This window comes from Periplaneta americana, chromosome 6 (assembly GCF_040183065.1).
Source record: "Periplaneta americana isolate PAMFEO1 chromosome 6, P.americana_PAMFEO1_priV1, whole genome shotgun sequence".
Classification (NCBI taxonomy): domain Eukaryota; kingdom Metazoa; phylum Arthropoda; class Insecta; order Blattodea; family Blattidae; genus Periplaneta; species Periplaneta americana.
Window position 1 is genome coordinate 173,317,666 of NC_091122.1, and position 19,779 is coordinate 173,337,444.

The 19,779-nt window shown below is 35.1% G+C and overlaps 1 protein-coding gene across 1 annotated transcript in view; it reads left to right on the top strand.

Moving 5' to 3' along the window:
• LOC138702052 (serine-rich adhesin for platelets-like) overlaps positions 1–19,779 on the top strand; it is a 57,924-nt gene that overhangs the window by 21,690 nt on the left and 16,455 nt on the right. The window contains exons 5-11 of the mRNA XM_069829573.1: positions 2,548–2,670; positions 4,717–4,953; positions 5,991–6,485; positions 9,959–14,692; positions 14,788–14,947; positions 17,022–17,229; positions 18,080–18,263. Of these exons, the coding sequence (XP_069685674.1) occupies positions 2,548–2,670; positions 4,717–4,953; positions 5,991–6,485; positions 9,959–14,692; positions 14,788–14,947; positions 17,022–17,229; positions 18,080–18,263 (6,141 nt within the window). The remainder of the gene's footprint in view (positions 1–2,547; positions 2,671–4,716; positions 4,954–5,990; positions 6,486–9,958; positions 14,693–14,787; positions 14,948–17,021; positions 17,230–18,079; positions 18,264–19,779) is intronic.

A 19,779-nucleotide genomic window follows, 5' to 3' on the forward strand; every position in this document is an offset into this window, starting at 1 on the left:
AAAAGTTCCTGGTGCAACAACACATTACAACTAGTAAACATCAGGCCAACAAACAACTAAATTCCAAGCAGAGACAATTGTTTTTAACACAACCAACAACATCGAATGTAAGATCTGAGTTTAACATCGACCTGTGCCGTTCTCTCATCTCTGCTGATATTCCTCTCTACAAACTAAAGAATAAGGTCTTCAGGGAATTCCTTGAAAAATATACTCAACATACAATCCCGGATGAGTCAACACTTAGGAAGACGTATGCTCCATCCATCTACGATGAGACAATACAGAAGATAAGAGATGAAATTAAAGATAGTTCAATTTGGGTTTCCATTGATGAGACTCCCGATAAAGAAGGTAGACTTGTTGGTAATGTAGTTATCGGTTTGTTAAGTGAACAATATTCTGAACGAATTCTTTTACATTGTGATGTTCTAGAAAAGTGCAATAACAAAACTATAGTTAAACTGTTCAACGAAGCTATGGGTATCCTGTGGCCAAAGAGTATTATGTACGATAATGTGTTATTCTTTATTAGCGATGCTGCCCCTTATATGGTCAAAGCTGGACAAGCATTATCTGTTGTATATCCTAAATTGACTCATTTTACTTGTGTGGCGCATGCATTTCATCGTGTGGCAGAAGTGGTCAGAGACAATTTCCCTAAAGTAGATTTGTTGATTTCATCAGTGAAAAAAGTATTTCTCAAAGCTCCCAGTAGAGTTAACGTGTTGAAAGAAATGTACCCTGAAATTCCATTACCACCAAAGCCAATTTTAACTAGATGGGGTACATGGCTAGAAGCAGTTGAATATTATGCCGAACATATAGACTCTATTAACAATGTTCTCCTTGCATTGGACTCTGAAGATGCAGTCTCAATTGATACTGCGAAAACAGTTACCTGTGACATAAGTGTGAAGAATGACTTAGCTCACATTCAGCATACATTTTCATGCATCATAAAAACGCTCAAAAGTCTCCAAAATAGGCACCTTTCACTATCTGAAAGTTTTGAAATTATAAATAGTACTGTGGAACAACTGAATCGTGGTAGAGGTAAAGTTGCAGATGCAGTAAGAGCTAAGGTGGACACTGTACTTTCAAAAAACCCTGGATATGAAGAACTACAAAAGGTTGTTGCTGTGATGAGTGGTGAATCAACAGTGAAGATTAACTTGGACTTATCCCCAGCAGACATTGTGAAATTGAATTATGTACCAGTTACTTCTTGTGACGTCGAACGCTCTTTTAGTCAGTATAAATCTATCCTCAGAGACAATAGAAGAAGATTCACTTTTCAGCACTTGAAAGAAATGTTTGTAACCTATTGTTATGGTAACAGACAATAAAAATTGTGTTTTGTTGAAACTACATTGGAAGATAAGGTACGTCCATTATATTTTTTGTTTAGTTTGATTAAAATGTACCAATATTTAACGTACATAGTCATTTTTTTATAATTTTAAGTCCATATTTAATTCCATATTTTGGTAAAAATCCATATTTAATTCCATATTTTGGTAAAAATAACTACATATATATTTACATATTTCATATATTTTTAGTCCATATAAATCCGTTCCCTGCTTATCAGGTATTAGCAGATATAGAGGAGTCTATATTGAAGGTGTGGTTGGAGTGTACTACGTTAAAATGGCAATATTTGTGTAGAAAAACGATTAAAATATTATACAAAATAATGGGTATTAGCCACCAGCATAGCTTGGTTGATTACGGCGCTTGCCTGCCGATCCAGAGTTGTACTTGGTCGCGGGTTCGATTCTCGTTTGGGCTGATTATCTGGTTGGGTTTTTTCCGAGGTTTTCCCAACCGTAAGACAAATGTCAGGTAATCTATGGCGAATCCTCGGCCTTATCTCGCCAAATATCATATCGCTATCATCAATTCCATCGATGCTAAATAACCTCCTAGTTGATACAGCGTCGTTAAATAACCAAGTAAGAAAATGGGTATTACAGGACAAAATATGTAGACAAAATAGCAAAAGAAATAAACATTAATTTATATTAATAATGGGGATTTATAGCCAAAATTAAATGAAAATGCCTCAAAAATGTCCGAAAAAAACAAAAGATGCTGTTTGAGTTGAAACAGGCAAAAAATGCCCTAACAAATGTGTCTTAAAACATTCAGTTTATCACATAACATATAAATACTACAGCAGATATGTTTCTGGCTTACTAGAAAAAAGATGCAATTTCATCAAAATCCTAGCCTTACTAATGTATATATGAGCTACCACCACTGTTTTCTGTCTTGTGTCAAATTCTTTAGTCTTTCCATATCCAATAAGCCCATGTCCTGTGGATTTCATCAAACCATTCATCTTCATTCTTAGTTTCAAATTAGATTTTTGAGCAGGCTGTTACTGTGGGCATATGGAAAAGAAGCTATAAATGTTTTTAGACCTATATTTATATGAACATTTTTTTAATGTTTGGTCAATAGGAATGCACTCGAATATTTAACATCATTTTAAATAAGACACTCCGTATTTCCGATGTCTAATGTTATTATTTGTTTCAGAATCAGTTTCAAATTTGAACCAGTTGTTGAAAGACGAAAAAGCTGCAAGAGTAATTTTAGAGAAGAAAAGATTGAAGACTTTACTGAATGTTATCAATCTTGCAGATTTCATGCAGAAAGAAGGTAATTCTTTTCTTTAAAATTACTGTATGTTAGAATAATTATTAAATTGTGTTCCTGATTTAGCCTCTGTCTGTGCATCACTTGGAGAAAAAATTATGTAAAGAACAACATGGTGTAGCTTGGAGCAGCAGCATGCAATGGTGTTGATATAAACTACTTATCCCTGCTCATATCAGTTTTATGAAAACATTGAAATGCGATTTTGTATAAGTCTGAATGACATTCCTCATTTTCAGTTATGTACTTATCTAAAACACGCCTTACCTTTGTTTTAGTGCGACCAAAGTTATTGATTTGTATGACTTGCAATATATTGTTGCTAATATAAAATGTCATTATTCAAAACAAGCACGGAGTGAATTACAGTTGTTTATTGAAATTTTTATGTTCGAGATTATGATCTTAAAGGTATGACTAACATTTGAGGAATTTTGACAATTAGTTTTTCATTGAAAACAAGTCCAATTGAGGACCGTTTTTGCAAAACTTACTAACTGGAAAAACTAAATTTTACAGGAGAGACAAAACACTATGGTAGTAGTAGTTTTGCTGTATGTCTCACTTATAGCAGAAAGCAAGTTTTGAAAAAACGATCACACTTTGACACACTACAATGAAGAGAAAGAACCCAATCTTACCAAGATGCTTTGAACATCATGTAGAGGTCTGCCTTATATTAACGAATCCATAAAAATATCAATTTTGCAGTTAGCAAGCTTTGCAAAAACGGTCCTTAATTCTTCCTCTGTCAGAAAATGGTATCAATTTAGTTGTTTCAATCTCCCAGTGGACGTTTTTTTTAAAAAGAATGTGCATTTCATTTAAAGATCAAAAACACTTCCCTTACTCTTTTCTGAGTGCTTTATTTTTAAGCATTTTGCTGTGTACAAAATACTCCTTGCAACACATTTCTTGTATGAATCAGTTTAAAATTTCTGTGAATAATTTAATGAGTGATTTAGGGCCTATGTCCTTTGAATTTTGATATAAATTTTGATAGGTTGAATTGCAATTATGATGATGCAATTTTTTAATAATAAAAATGAAGAGACTTATCATTTGCTCCCTTTCAGTGACATGTTTTGAAGCATGTTAGGCTACATAGCACAAATAATATAACTTATCTTTATAGCTTTTTTTTTTTTCTCAAAACGACATTTTGCAATCTTCAGTGTTTCATCTCCTTACTTGCTTGAAGTAAAATTCCCGTAGTTTTTCCTAATAGTTTGTGGAACAAAGTTAAGAAGTAAAGATGATAGAGCATCTCCTTGCTGTACTTTTTCAGCTACAAATATTATTTAATTTTGTTAAGAGTTATTTTCCTGTGTTACTCTGGGAATGAGATAAGATTTTTTTTTTTTAATTTGAAAAATTAATGTCATTTTTTCAAATTAAAAAAAAAAACTTTAACTTTAAATCCATTCCTGACTATCTTTAAATTGCTTCTTTCCTCGTTCTGTTTTCTGTAAAGTATCTGATCACTAGAGCTAGGATTCGTATGTAGTAAAAGCTAATATTTTTAGTCGGTATAGTTTATAAACATGCAAGCCATGCCCCCCCCCCCCCCAAACTCCTTACACTTGCCATTCTTGTCATTCAGTACTTCCATTAGTTAGCGCTAAGGATCTTTAATCCTCTTAACCACCACTTACAAAACAGTGGGGGTTTAAAAGCTGCATTGTCTAGTCCTTGCGACTTTTCTTGCATTTCGCGTCTTGTCAACCAGGCTTGAAACCTTAACCGGCATCACATCGACTCAACTATACTCGGTGTCATTTTTAACTCATACTACATATAAATCCTAGCTCTACTGATCACATACAAAGCCCTTACTGTGTGACAGAGGCTGGTATAGTATCACTTGGAAACTGGACTTTGTCACGAGACAGTGTTAGAGAGAACAGATGGAAAATCAGTCCTACGACTGTCTTCATTCATTACAAATTTTGATAAACAAATCAGAATTTGAATTGGTGTAGAAAATTGGTTTGCAGATCATTCTAGTTGTTGTTGTGACTATATGATTCATTACTTTATTTCTTTCAGGACGAATTGGTCCGCAACATAAAAGAATGTTGTCTAGATGGCGTGGAGAGTTGAACAGTACGGAAAATGGAGAAGGTGACTTTTCTGAAGATGAAGGAATTTTCTCTCCAGAGTTGGCTAGTGTCTGTTCGTCCAGAGATACAGGTGTTGGATCATTAACAGAGCTGTTGTCTGATGATGATCAAAGCTCTGTTACATCTGTTAGTTTGGACACAAGTAGCAATAAATTTCATAGTGGTAATTATGAAACATATCTAACATTAGTGTCATAGTATGTATTTTCTTGTAAGTTCAATGGAATGAAGAATGCCATCTTTGTATATACAGGATTAGTTAAAAGTCCCGCACCACCTAAATAACTTTTGAAGCATGTGGTTCAATGACATGAAACTTGGTATGTGGGGATAACCATATACTAAGAACATTGAGTTTTTCTACTTCCGGTTTAACCAAACTGGAAGTAACTCCAACTCTCTTATTTTAAATGGAACACCCAATATATATTTTTCTTTTTGAATAAAGCTCATTAAGAGCTTTTCAAAAATTACCCACACTTGATACTTCTGTACAAATTCAGTGTTGCTAAGTCAAGAAAAATATGAAAACATGAAAAATATAGGAATTTTGCAGGACTTCAGGAAAAAACTTGTAAGTGTGAAAGATATATAGAGGTTTTACTGTAATAATTAGTAATGTATGTGGTTTCTGAACTTATGAAGTACAAAATCTTCTGTAATAAAAAAAAATACATATAGTAAATCAGTGTTAAAAAATGTGATTGGAGCTGTTCAGTGCCTGACACTTTGAAGTGTTGGCATTCATTTTTTTTTACTCCAATATATTTTTTTATGGATGGTTTCAGTTTGAAGGACTGGACTTTTGGTGAAATGTTGACGGTGTGTTTTCTAATTTATTCTGCATATGATACATAGAAGCGTAATTCTATGTTAGTGCTTTACCATGCAGTCATGTCCGGTGGACAGTTGAAGGCTGCTGCTCATTTCCTGGGGTGCATTTGGTATTATGTTTGGTTTATGGCGTACCTCTCCTTTATTTTTTACCATTGCAGCTTTAAATGTTGCGTTTATTATATACAATAAATTTATGAATCTTTTGACGGAATAAAATGGTAACTTAACTTGTCTGTGGTCTATACATACCAGAATGTGCTGCCTTTTTTGACCAGCGCCTTTGCAGTTGGAAAGTATTGTATGGGATATGAAATACGTTCCGTTTTTTAACTAATCTATGCTTATGATATTTTATGATTTCAGCCTTGAATTCATTAGATATCACTTGCAAACCACTTGCTACACAAAAAAAGAAGAAAGGACATCCTAAAAAGGACAAGAAACTATCATCAGGTCCTGTAGTTCCAATTAATTTGGAAATGAATAATGAAATCACAATTGGGAGTGATAGAATTCAGATGAATAAATCATCAGCAGTCCTAAATAAAACAACTTCCACTAAAACTTCAGCCAGCTTCAAGAGTGAGGTGACCAAGGACGAGGGGAGCATGATGTCAGATTCGATTTCTGTATGTGGCGGTCTGCCTTCCCTGTTTGACCCAGATAATCCACTGTCTCCACATAAAGAAACAGAATCTCTCCCAGACTTAGATTTTTCTGACACAAAAGCCACTGTAACAGAGATAAAATCTTCCGAAGTTAATTGTGTTTACGAATTGGAACATATTTTTGAAGAAATGAGAATTCCTGGAGTATTATCCCCAATGCCTCCAGATACAAAACTTTTGAGAAATGATGGTAAGTGTTTGAGATGTGCTTCACTATTATGTTGCTATCATGGACTATACATTTTATCAACAGTAATCTCACTAGAGGTTTTGATTTTATCGATAAATCTGTGAGTGGAACATGAAGTACTCCAATACAATAAAATATTAATTGACTTACGAAAATACAACTGTCTTCAAATGTATTATTGCACCATCTCTAAATTACAAATTATGCTAGACGGCAGTAGTGTGTTATGTTTAGCTGTTTTCTTGTTATCAGTTGTGCCAACTATGGAATCTTCATTCAACTCTGTGGACGGTTACTAGTCAAGAAGGCTTTGTTGATTCAGTTTCATTTTTATTAAAAAGTTGCATTCCACTTCAATTATCCGGATAATCAACGTCACTTGACAGATGATTTTCAATAAATTTTAGTATTAAACAATCTCTGATACGTGAGTATCCATAATATCATATAGCAGAAGCTATAACATAACCTAAATAATATAAACAAGTGTTACAAAAGTTTTAATTAGGGATGATGAAATAAACAAGACAGGTTTTAATTAACGATATTGAAATAAAAAATAAACATTAATAATTTTAAAAGGAACAATTATTGAAAGTACAATTTTCAAATTTGAATGTTTTAGTAGTTGGTGGTTTTGTTGATATATTAGATGTGTGCGTAAAAGTGGAACTTGTTGATGTACATGGTGTACTCCTCAACTTATTCAGGATTTCAGGGAAGATGCATTTCTATGACCAGTGATCTTTATTAATTCTTGTTCTTGAATGCCAATGTGAGTCATATTTGGAAGTGCTGTGCATCTACTGGAGTGGTTTGTAATTTTCTGTTTTTTTTGACGTCCAGACCAATGCAGTTTTAAATGTTGGCAAACAAAGAAATAAATGCTAGGGTAGTGATAAAAATAAATGCTAGGGACACGATAAAATTAAACACATGCTAGGGACACGATAAAATTGTGCAATAAGCAGCCATGATTGGTTGAAAGACGTCATTTCGTACCGTTTTATTGGTCGAAAGTAGTATGACGTAGTAAAAGTGTAATAGTCACTCAGACATATATTCTCTGTCAGGTTTACAGTCGAACAATACATCTTTAGATGCATCTTCACGATTAAACTTTTCTTTCGATTTTAAGCATTCAAGTAATGCATGCATTAGTGCACAAAACATATTCATTTTTGCATGATATTTTCCACTAAAAATGATAGCAATATGCGGCAATTGAAAGCTACCCATTAGAGGTGGCTATTTTGTGCATTATTTCATTTAACAGCAGCATGTAGTGAGCAGCTGACTGTTCTAGGTGGCCGTGAATAAACTGAATTTTTTTTTTTTGGTGCTGGTGCTTTTAAGCTGAAAAAACTGCAAGAACAATTGGCTTTATTGAAGATTATTGCAAATACGAGTGCCTATGGAGTGTTCAACCACAATTTTGAGAATCAAGTAGGCCCAAGTTCTGGATTGATATTTAATATGCTAATATTCAAACCAATAGCTAACATTGTTACACCTATTGCACATTGATACATTGCTGGCAACTTTACAATTCGTTAAATTTTTAAGTGAAACTAAAAGGTGGGTGGAAATAGAAGGGACTTTTAAAATCTTCAGCATTGTAATAATTGGAAATCTGGCATAATTTGGAGGATTCTAGCACAAATTTAGATCATTCTTCCCTTGTCTGGCAGCGCTGGTTGAGTTTCGGAAGTTAGATTAAGTTTGTTGTTTTTTTTGTTACTTTAGATGGTTTGTTTAGGTTACTACAAGTTTCTTTTGATTTGTTTAGGCTGCTTTAGGTTAGATTTTGTTTCTTTACATTACTGTAAATTGTTAATTGTTGCTATGCATGGCTTGCTTGAGTTATACATAAGAAAGATTTGTAGTGAGTGTTATTGAGCACAGTCACAGGTACTGCCATTCTGTTAACCCTCCATTGGTCAAGCGGATCACAACTGTGATCCATATTTTAAGTTTTTTTTATATGTAATTTAATATATTTTTTTTTAACTTTTCTGGTTAATTATTCTAGTGATTACACATTAATAGAGTCTAATTATATTCATTTTTTTTTTCAATATTCACAAAACAATTGTTTGTCCAATTACATATCGATCACAACGCGATAACACGCTAGAAATTCCACTTCACACATCATCTCTGTATTCCTCATCTTTCACTGTTGCTACCTCTCGTCACTGGAACTCTCTGCCACCTGAAGTCAAGGGCTGCCGAACATTGAAATCTTTCAAATCCAAGTTAGAAAATTATCTTATGACGAGTTGCCAAACTAACTTACTATTGTGAAAAGTGTTGTATTGCATGTTTCCACGTATTCACATTTTTTTTATGTTCTAGTGATATTTAACTTATTTTATATTTTTGTTTTCATATTTTCTGATTATGGTATATATATAATGTGATAAGTCGAGCTATATATAATCATAATTTTCCTTACTGTGTGTACTTAAAAATATTGTATTCATTGTATGCTTTGTACTGCACTATTTTATTACTACCATTATTATTATTATTATTATTATTATTATTATTATTATTATATTATTATTACTATCTTATTTTTTATCATTATTATTATTATTATTATCATCATCAAAAATTGTCTTACTTTTTTATACTTTGTATGTCTCATTTATTTTGACCTGCTGTTCATATTTTATTATGCTTTTTTCTTTCTTTCTGTATGTTATATGTTATGTCTGATTTCTACTTACTTGTTGTTACATTTTATTATTATTATCTTATTCAGTTTTGTGTGTAAAATTGTAGTGTACTTTGTAAATTTGTAGTGTTTTTTGTAACGCAGTTTTACTCCTGGTTGAGTGTTAGAGAAGGCCATATGGCCTTAACTCTGCCAGGTTAAATAAATCATTATTGTTATTATGTCATAATAAATGCTATAAAACATAAATTTAGAGAACGAGAATGCTTGCATGGAGCACAATTGTGATCCAGGAATGCACCATTTTAATTACACACCAAGAAAACATTTGAATTGATTATTTATGGAAGGGCCTAAGTCTTGAATATTAAATTGTTAGCAATTTAAGAAAAACTGCTTACAGGCCGAAATTTTGAAATTAAGGCTGAAATAAAAATTGTATCATAAATTCTACTAAGCATTATAGAGTGTGAAACTTAATCCTCCTCATGTCTAAATCGATGTATCTACACCCAAAGAGCAATATTACATTACAAACTCAGTTTGACAAAATTAACGACATAGGCCCTTTCATTAATAACCCATTCACTTGTCAATTAAAATGATAAATAGAGAGAGTAAAGAAATATACGAACAAAGGGTACCAAGATGGCAGATATAAGTGCTGCCATCTTGGATCACCAAAAAAAAAAAATACTTGTGACCACTGGAGGGTAACATCACTCCAAACCTCATCTTGATGAGTTAAAGTTTTACCAATCTCTTACATTGATAATTTGCTCTATTTCAGATTCTTTTATTGAAAGGAATAGGGGTGTACAAATGTGTGATGTTGCCACTGTGACGAGTGTTGAAATGTCAGATATGGCTGTTGGAGCAGATGACTTTATTTATTCTCAGTGTCATGTATCAGTACAAACTCAAAATTGTGAATACGGTGATAGTGTCCTAACATCAGATGTGGCTGATAGATTGCAGTGTCACGCATCAGTTCAAACAAGTAATTGTGCATGTTACAGTACTTTTAGTGAAACGTGCACACCTTTGCTCAGGACTTCTTCAGTACAGACTGAAGACACAGTAGACATTACAAGTGAAAGTTATGACAAAGAAGAAAAAGTGTTTCTCCAGAATATACAGGAAAATAAATCTAGTAGTTGTATGTCTAGTGATGAAATGCCTTCCAAAGATTTTGAGTTACAGTCGCATGCTGATAGAGACAGTTTACAAAATAGTACATTTAGTCAGTCATCTAATATCGAAAGAACATCAGTAACGGACACTTCATCAAGAACTAGTTCTTTTAGTTTACATAGTAGGGAAACTTCGTGTTCTAGTAATTCTGATATGCAGGCAAAGCTTGTGACAGATGTCTATAGTGAAAACTTAAGATCATATGGAGCATTATTGAAAGGAGCTGAAAGAACAAGATTTTTAAAATTAACTTCTAAACAACAGAACTCTACATCAAAGGCATCAAAGAAGAGAAATACTATGATTCGTCACGATTATAAGAAATCAGAAAAGAACTTGAAAGAGCAACTTGAAAAATGGCAAAGTTTGGCAAAATGGTTGTGTTCACATGAAAGCGATGATACTTCTGATGAGGATTACTCTGGGGGGGGAAAATATCACTCTAATGATCAAAGATCAACAACACAGTATTACCTTAGATCACGCACTAATAGAGATCAGCCAGCAATACCTGAGAATGCTATGGCTACTTCTGGACTATTTGCTGTGGAAGATAAATCTACGCAACACGACTGTAATGACTTACAACAAGAGGAACCAAAAAATGCTTCCGAGGATCCTTGCAGTGCTTTGGATAACTTTAAATGGAAGAAATATGTGCCTAAGAAATATGAAAAGGATCATGGCCCGTATCATGTGCAGCGTCCCAGAAGAACTCCAGAACCTACTGACTCCACAAAAAAAGACTCTCTTTGCTCGTCATCTGCTGCTCCTTTTGTGTCAGAAGCTTCAATGGTCACTGAGAAAATTCTTGACCCAGCAATGGCTGTTGAAGACAGTTGTCTAAAAAATTACCCACAGCCTCCTGTACCTGATATTAATCACCAGTACCTGCATATGAACACTCTTCTTTTTCAGCAGAACATGCTTAACTACCGTCTGACATTGCAGTCCATGTCAAATGGTTGTGGTCAATCCTGTTGCTGCTGCTGCATTACCAAGAATTCACATGTTGGTGCATGTATGTATAGGAATCATGTTAATCACAATCTTCCTTCACAAGAACAACAGGGCCTTAGAAACTGTAATTTGTCTTCATGTTGTAATAACCACACAGCACCAGGTACTGTGGAGAGTCATGCAAAAGTGACTCCTGCCGAGCCACCATCAGAAAAGAGCAATAAGCGAATATGGAGAAGAATTGTTGACACTACAGATTCAAGTGAATCTGAAGCAGATTATAAGAAAACTTTTAGGAACCGTATTATTGATTCCTCATCTGATACAGAAGACAATAGTACACTCCTTAGAAAATCTATAAGACAAAGCAAACTTACACAACAAAATAGCAAATCTCTGATTACAATGAAATGTTCTCCATTAAAATCCGTTTGTAGAAGTACAAAAAGGAATACTGGACATAAACATAGGAACAAATACCTAAAGAGCGATAACTTAAAATCTAAAAAATCATATCATGGAGAATATGACACACAATCTTCATCTGTAAGTAAGACAAAATCTATTAGCAGTGTTCATAAAAAGAAGCATAGCCTTAACAAACAAATGTCAAAGGAAACTTCTGTTTATAAATTAAAAAAGACTTCGAATTCAAAACGTAGGTATAAAGATGTTCAGCTTTCCAGTAATACAATCTCGGAAGTAGAATCATCTAAATTTGAAGAAGTATGTGGGGAATATGTAAATAGAGAAAATGAACTCAGTGCTTCAAATGATGAGAGTACACTACCAAATACAGGGTCTTCCGCAGAAGATGAAACAAACAAACATCCATTACATGTAAAACTATTTGGTGAGGAATCAGACGTCAGTATTAAAGAGCAGAATGCACAGCAGGAAGTAGAAATTGTCCAACGAAATAAAAGGAATAAATATCCATCACAATTAGAATTATTTGGTGATATGTCAGATGCCACCTCTGAAGAAGAAGAAGAAGAAGAAAAAAGCAACAGCAAAATGTCGGAGAATATCAAGAATGAAAATAAAAACATAAATCATAATTCAAGCCCACACAAAAGAAAACTGCATGTACTACACGTGGATCATCATCCAAAGAAGACTAGAACAAGCCCTAAGAAAAATTGTTCTGAACCTTATGAAGCATCTTGCACTACCTTGCAGCAAAATTCAAAACGTAAATGTGTTCCTACTAATTTATGTCTTACCGTTACATCTGCAAGACAGCCAATTTCGCAACCAAAAGTGAATGAAAAAGTGTTGTCAGATAATGATATTGAAGTGAGTGTCCATGAATTGAACCAAGTTGGAGCTAAGCCAATTATTTCTCCAGGTGCTGCCCCAAGGAAGCTTAGTAAGCTAGAAAAGTTACGGAGGAATTTTGTTAAAGCTAAATTGCCATCAAAAATAGCTTCCGAAGTACCGAAGAAACTGCTCAGAACGAAAAAGATCAATGTACAAGAATCTCCAGGAAAGGAATTAGGGCCAGACAAGTGTACAGTATTGAAACAACAAACAAGTGTTATGCAAACAGACAGCAAAGTAGCAAATATTCTTCCAGGTAGCAGCATAGGTTTCAGTCCACCACATCATAACACTCCATCTGAACCTTTGTTATGCAGTACATCTGATTTGGGGTCCAGCGCACAAAATAAATTAATTGACTCTGTGGTTGAAAATCCGTCGACCTCAGGATCGGAGCTTTTACGAGAAATTACAGATCCTACAAAAGGTGAGATAAAGTCTGTTGCACACAGTTGTGGGGGCAGTTCTGAACAAAACTCAAGTACTGATGTGAATAATCTGTTAAATAACATACCCAGCATCAATGAAAAAATTGCTGTTGTAAGTCCTGAGAGAGAAATGAAAGATGGTAATGCAATGCACACTCCTGAAATTCTGTCTAATGTAAATGTTCATAGAAATGTTGAGAAGACAGCTATGTCAGTGAATCCAGAACTGGATATAGCAGCACCTAGTAGTGGTACTATTGCTCAAATCTCAGATAATGCGATAAAAAAATGTTCATTAGACCAAGAAGAAAGCCAGCCTTTGTCACCTGCTTCTTCTTCTTCTTCTGAATATTTAGTGATAGATGACGATGAGATGCCTCCATTTGAAGTTACTGACAGTTATAATACAGCAATAGATTCCCCCGTTTCACCCATCAAAGATGTTGAAACTTGTACAAAAACAGAAACAATGAAGTCACATAAAATGCAGGATATAAATTCTAAATTACAAGAAGTTGGTTGTAATGAATTAAATTCGAAACCTATAAGTTCATATATGGAAATTCTAAAATCACCAGTTGAAATTGCATCATCAGGTTGCTTAGAAACAAACTCTGGAACCTCACAAGCACCCGCAAATACTGAGACAGTTCAGACAACTGGAATATCATCTGCTGAAACAAACATAAACATCCAAACTCATCTGCCTGCTGTCATGTCTTCAGCTATCAGACAACTTGATACTAGAAATGTAAAACATCAAAATCAGTCACTGTTGTTTGGATGTAATGCACATTTGCAGGTTTCTACTCAAAGAGAAGCTAAGAAACCACCTCTGATAATTGAACAGTTAAAACAGGGTATGAAGTTGGCATTAGCTGGTTCTAACAGTGTCAATCAGTCTAAATCAACTGAGGTAACCCATACCTCTGTGTTGGAAACTAGGGACACAGTTTGTGGCTTCACGCCCCCTTTTGAGATGTGTACTAATGATATTAAAACTAGTGTGAGCGAAATGAATAAACCCACGAAATCACTTATGCAGCTTGAAGAAATAAAACAAGATGTTGGAGTACCGTTTATAGATCCCAGTATGTGTCTTACAACTAATGCAACTGAGTTTAATAGAGAGACTTCAAAGTCGCCATCTAGACCTTACAATACAGGTCTTGATACTGGATTCCCACCTGCAGAATCTGATAGGTATCCTCAGACCAATTATTGTAGACGTAGTCCAAGATCCATCAGCTCCCCTCTCAGAACTCAAGATACAGATCATAATGTTATTGGCTTATCATTTACTGGACTAAATAGTAGATCTGAGGCCAATGGAACAGAATTAAACTCAGGGACGATCGAGTCATCCTTGAAAATTGAGAATGAATGTCAGAATATTGAATTTATGGCAGCTACAAATGATGACAGTTCACAAATGACTCAGAGTTACATTCCTGAAGAAGTGAATGCATCAGCAAATGTGATTAAACGATCCAACGACATGAGTAGGGAGTTATTTGCTGGCTGTGTGCTTCAGTGGACACTAAAGGAATATGAGGTCGATCATAAAATGAAGCATAGAAAGAAATCCAAATCCATGAAGTGTCAACTTGAAAATAAAGGTTAGTGTTTCTATCTTCACGTCTAGTCTGAATGCTAAAAATGAATTAAAAAAAAAACTTTTATAAGTTACCTTGTATTTTTTATTTTCTTACAGAATTCAAAATGTCAGAAGATATGAAGAAACAGGAGAAGAAAATATCGAAACAACAGCTGCAGAAACTGTTGTCATATGACTTCAACTGTGAGAACTTCAAGCAAGTTGTCGATACATTCAGTCAATTCGAAACAGAGTCTGCACCTTTAGTTTTAGCAAAGTAAGTACACTTGTTTCGTAGAATTTGAAGTGAAATTTTTGGGGAAAGTTTTCTTGGGATAATAGTGTTTTTTTTGTCATTATTGTCATTTCTTTTTTTATTTATTCCTTCAAATTTGTACAGATGGATCTCTAAACATGATGATGGGACATAAAGAGCAGGGTACTATATTCCAAAATATCAAGAAAGTTGCGTCATACTGTGTTCATCCTTCTTCAGTCTTGACACTGAATTGCTAGCTATTGATGCTGCTCTTCAGTGTGTTACTCAAATTTCTGAAAAATCTATTTGCATACTTACCGACTCCAAGGGGGCTGTATTTAATATAATTAAATATGTACAAAACCTATATCCACATATACTGTATATTCCCATTCAGAACAAAAGGAAAAAACATTTCAATGGATACCTAGTCATTGTGTTAAATTCTCTACCTGGGACTGACCGTACTGCAGAAAGGTTGCATGACATCTTCATCGCATTAATATATTCAGATGATGACAGATCTTTGTTATTGAATATCCAGGAATTTATCTTTTTTTTTTTTTTAGTAGGTTATTTTAAGACTCTTTATCAACATCTCAGGTTATTTAGCGTCTGAATGATATGAAGGTGATAATGCTGGTGAAATGAGTCAGGGGTCCAGCATCGAAAGTTACCCAGCATTTGCTCGTATTGGGTTGAGGGAAAACCCTGGAAAAAACCTCAACCAGGTAACTTGCCCCGACCGGGAATCGAACCCGGGCCACCTGGTTTCGCGGCCAGACGCGCTAGTCGTTACTCCACAGGTGTGGACAGGAATTTAGCTTAGGACATTCCGCATAAAAACTGACTCCTTTACTCTTCTGCCACAGTTGACACCATGAAGACAATCTTTTCCGTAGGCTTTCTCTCAGTTGCTGTCCTTTCTTAAGTTCGGAAATTCATTTTCAGAGATATTAAGATTTGTCTTTCTTTGTTAAGATCCCTGACAAAATTTAAATATATGTCATTTACATGTAGAAGTTGAAACTTAAAATATAAGCTTTCTTTTAGATGTATTTTTGCATTACTTTACTTTGCTTACTGGCTTTTAAGGAACCTGGAGGTTCATTGCTGCCCTCACATAAGCCCGCCATTGGTCCCTATCCTGAGCAATATTAATTCAGTCTCTATCATCATATCCTACCTCCCTCAAATCCATTTTAATATTATCTTCCTATCTACGTCTCGGCCTCCCCAAAGGTCTTTTGCCCTCTGGCCTCCCCAAAGGTCTTTTGCCCTCCGGCCTCCCAACTAACACCTTTGCTGTGGTCGTGCCGGAGAATCAGTCCCATTCCGAGGCTTACTGTTAGGTTTCGTAACAAGCTGTTTTTTACGGTGATGGGTTGTTAGCCCTTCGCCCAACTCCCAAGCTGGAGGACCACCCCTTATCGGCTGTCCACGACTGCTCATTCAATATATTCGCAGCTACCCTCCATGTCTGGAGGCCGTCTCCTCTATCCGCAACCTGAGGACGCACCATGCCGTGGTGATAGGGACCCACAATACATTTTTGCATACTAATAATAAATGATTACAGGTGCACATGTGTTTCAACCTCATTTAATTATTGTTTTGAGGTGCAATTAATAATTAAATATTTTTCCATATTTTCTGCGGTCATTGATTTTCTCGTAAATGGCACCCTATATGTAGGAATTCCCAAGTCTAATCTTTCCATTGTGTCAGTGTAGCAGAAGTTCAAATAATTGAATTCCCCCCCCCCCCGGAATAAAGGTATATGGTACATTTTTCCCTATGTACGTAGACCCCCCCCCCCTTGTTCTGGGAGGGGTAATTTTTCCGGAGTGTTGTTTGCAGCAACCATTGCCATGCACAAATCTTTATTAAATTCACTGGTAGAAGACGAAGGTTCCAGCACCAACTTGTGTAATAATGATCCCTTTGGTGTGATTCGCCAAGATTTTAACTTTTCTTATAGTTACATATTTAGGAACGATATAATTAATTACATAAAATCCGGGCTCTAGTCATCACCTGCAATAACAATATTGTTGTGGATGATCATACAATAAGCGTTTTACCGTTTCAGATACGTAGTACAACATGCCATGGAAGATTTTAAGGATTCATTGGATTATTCATGCAAGCCACGTGCACCACCATTAACACCATCACAGCAACGGTTGGTAACACTGATTCTCATGCTGCATCAGCGTCATCCTCAGTACAAAGATCTTGTGCAAAATGTTCTGCTTGGCATAGAGTACCGTCTCTTCAGGTTGGGGCATTCACCGAAAGTAAGTAACCTATGTAACATTTATATATATTATTTTAATGTACCGAAGTACATATGATATTTCCATGCAGATATTCTGTGTCGGATCCCGGCCAACTAGTCACTCATACCGAGTGCACCTCAGCACATGTGTGGACTTCGGTCCTGCGTTCATAGACATCTATGACGTAGTGCAGAGGGCGGCCACTAGAGGGAACTCAAGAGTTGGAGCTTAATCTGAGACGATTCTAACCGGCGTCGGAGTTGTATCCAGTGTGGCTTAGTGGATAAAGCATCAGCACGTAGAGCTGAAAACCCAGGTTCAAATCCCGGCGCCGGAGAGAATTTTTCTCCGTTCCATTACTCTTTCATCCTATGTAACATTGCTCCTAAGTAACTGGAATGTGCGACATGACCATCAAAGAGACAGTTATGTACAGCTTAGGTTTTTTTTTCTGAATTGTAGGTCCATATTAGAATAGACAAGTATGCATTGTAAAATAATTCATTGTTACATTAAATTAAAACCATACTGTCAATCAGTTCAAGCTCACTAAATTGTTGTGTTTGCATTATAATAAATTAGTGAGTTGCTTTTCATGGATATGCATCAAGCGAGAAGTTATATTAGTGAATGCCAAGAACAACCAAAATTTCATGTGTCGAATTGCCTTATCTTAAATTTTATTACATGTTCACACAGTTATTGTGTAAAATTATAAATTGTATGATGAAGTGGGCTAGCAACATTGGTTTAAAATGTGGCAATGTCTGTTTATATTTCCAAAGCAATTAATTTCCCTCTTCATGTCTACAGAGCATGTTTTCTTTTCATGTTACTGTTTGTAAATTATTGTTTTTTTTTGTTACAGGTTTTGCAGATATGTTCATTGGCCAGGTTCTATGCTTCAATATGTAGGACTCTGCAGTACATAGAGCGAATAAGAGCGTTTTGCTTTGATGCATTGTACTGCCTTTACTACAAAGCTTTCCCATTGCTGTTTACAGTATTCCTGGCCTACCCAGCAGCTATGCCTCATGCAAGTTTGGCAAAAGGTAAGTTTAGTTGGTGTTGTAGAGTTAGTATTTTCTATTTGCTCATCAGCAACAAAATTCGTTAATTCGCTATTAGAAACGTATTGATCCTAGTGATTGAGTGGTTACTCCATACTTCCTATTACATCAGAGACTCATGGGTTCAAACCTAGCCAAAGGGCCACTCCCACCTAGCAGAATCAAAACAAACAGAATTTTCCTTTCCAATGTATTTAAGTGGAAGGTAGCAGAAGCTGACACACAGAATTGAATGGAATGGAGTCGAAAAGAATTCTTGGGCAGGAATAATTTTCCACTGTCAGGTGTGATCATATGTTGTGATTCTTCGAGGAAAACAAAATGATAGCATGCATTCTGGGGGATAGTGAATTCAAACTAATTGTTACTTTTGTATCGGAATGTAATTAGTGTAGATAAACTGGATGAAGAAAAATTAATCAACCTTTTCCAAAATTATCCTTTCTTTATAACAAGATGCATAAATTGTACTGTAGTAATAATGCGCGAAAAAAATGCTTGAGAAGAAATGAGGAAATGGATGGGAAATACGGGTAAAAATTAAAATCTCTATTTTGGATTAAATTAAAATCACAATCACACCATAGCATGAATATAATAATTCAAAACATTAATATTATCTTGTGACATATTGGCTGACATCCATTTGTAATTTACAATTTCTTCTTGCAATCGCACTAAACCAACAGAATTGAAATACTTTTTAAATTTCGGTTACATTTGGTTTGATTCCTATAGATAAAAGCTAAAGATAGTTAAATGCTTTTAATTATTTTTGTGGAACAATACGTCGAACTTTAGGTAGGAAAGTTCGGAAAGAAACATTACCTACTAAATTTTTACAAAGTGATGGCTTTACCAGCTTTACTGTATGGATGTGAGAACTGGGTTTTAAGGAAGAAAGACGAGAGAAGAATTGAGGCTGTTGAAATGAAATTTTTGAGGTTTGTGGCTGGCTATACACTACTTGATAAAAAGAGACGTGAAAACATTAGATCTGAATTGAACATGCATAATATTGTAGACATCAAAACAATTGGAGGGAGCATATACATCGCATGCCAGAAACATCAATTACTAGAACAATATGCAATCACGACCCCCGTGGGAGAAGAAACCCAGGAAGACCCACAAAAAGATGGCGGGACCGGTTTTGATTTGATTGGAGTGGAACGGATCTTACGGTCGATACCGTAATGCAGATGATGATGATGGTGATTTGATTCGATTTCATTCTGCTAAGTAGGATCAGACCTTGATTCCTAAGAACACATTGTTAACCTAGCACTTCCTACATCAGAGACCAAGGTTCAAATCCATGCAGCTAGAGTTTGTTGTAGATAAAGACATTGTGTCAAGGAGGAGCTAAATGAGAGGTGGGGAATCTCCTTAAAAATTCTTTTGGTGGGAGGGATTGGGGAGAGGTGGTTACTTATTAATCACAATTGAAAACAGCAGAAATTACGTGTAAAACTGAGCGTTTTCTGTATTTTTTATT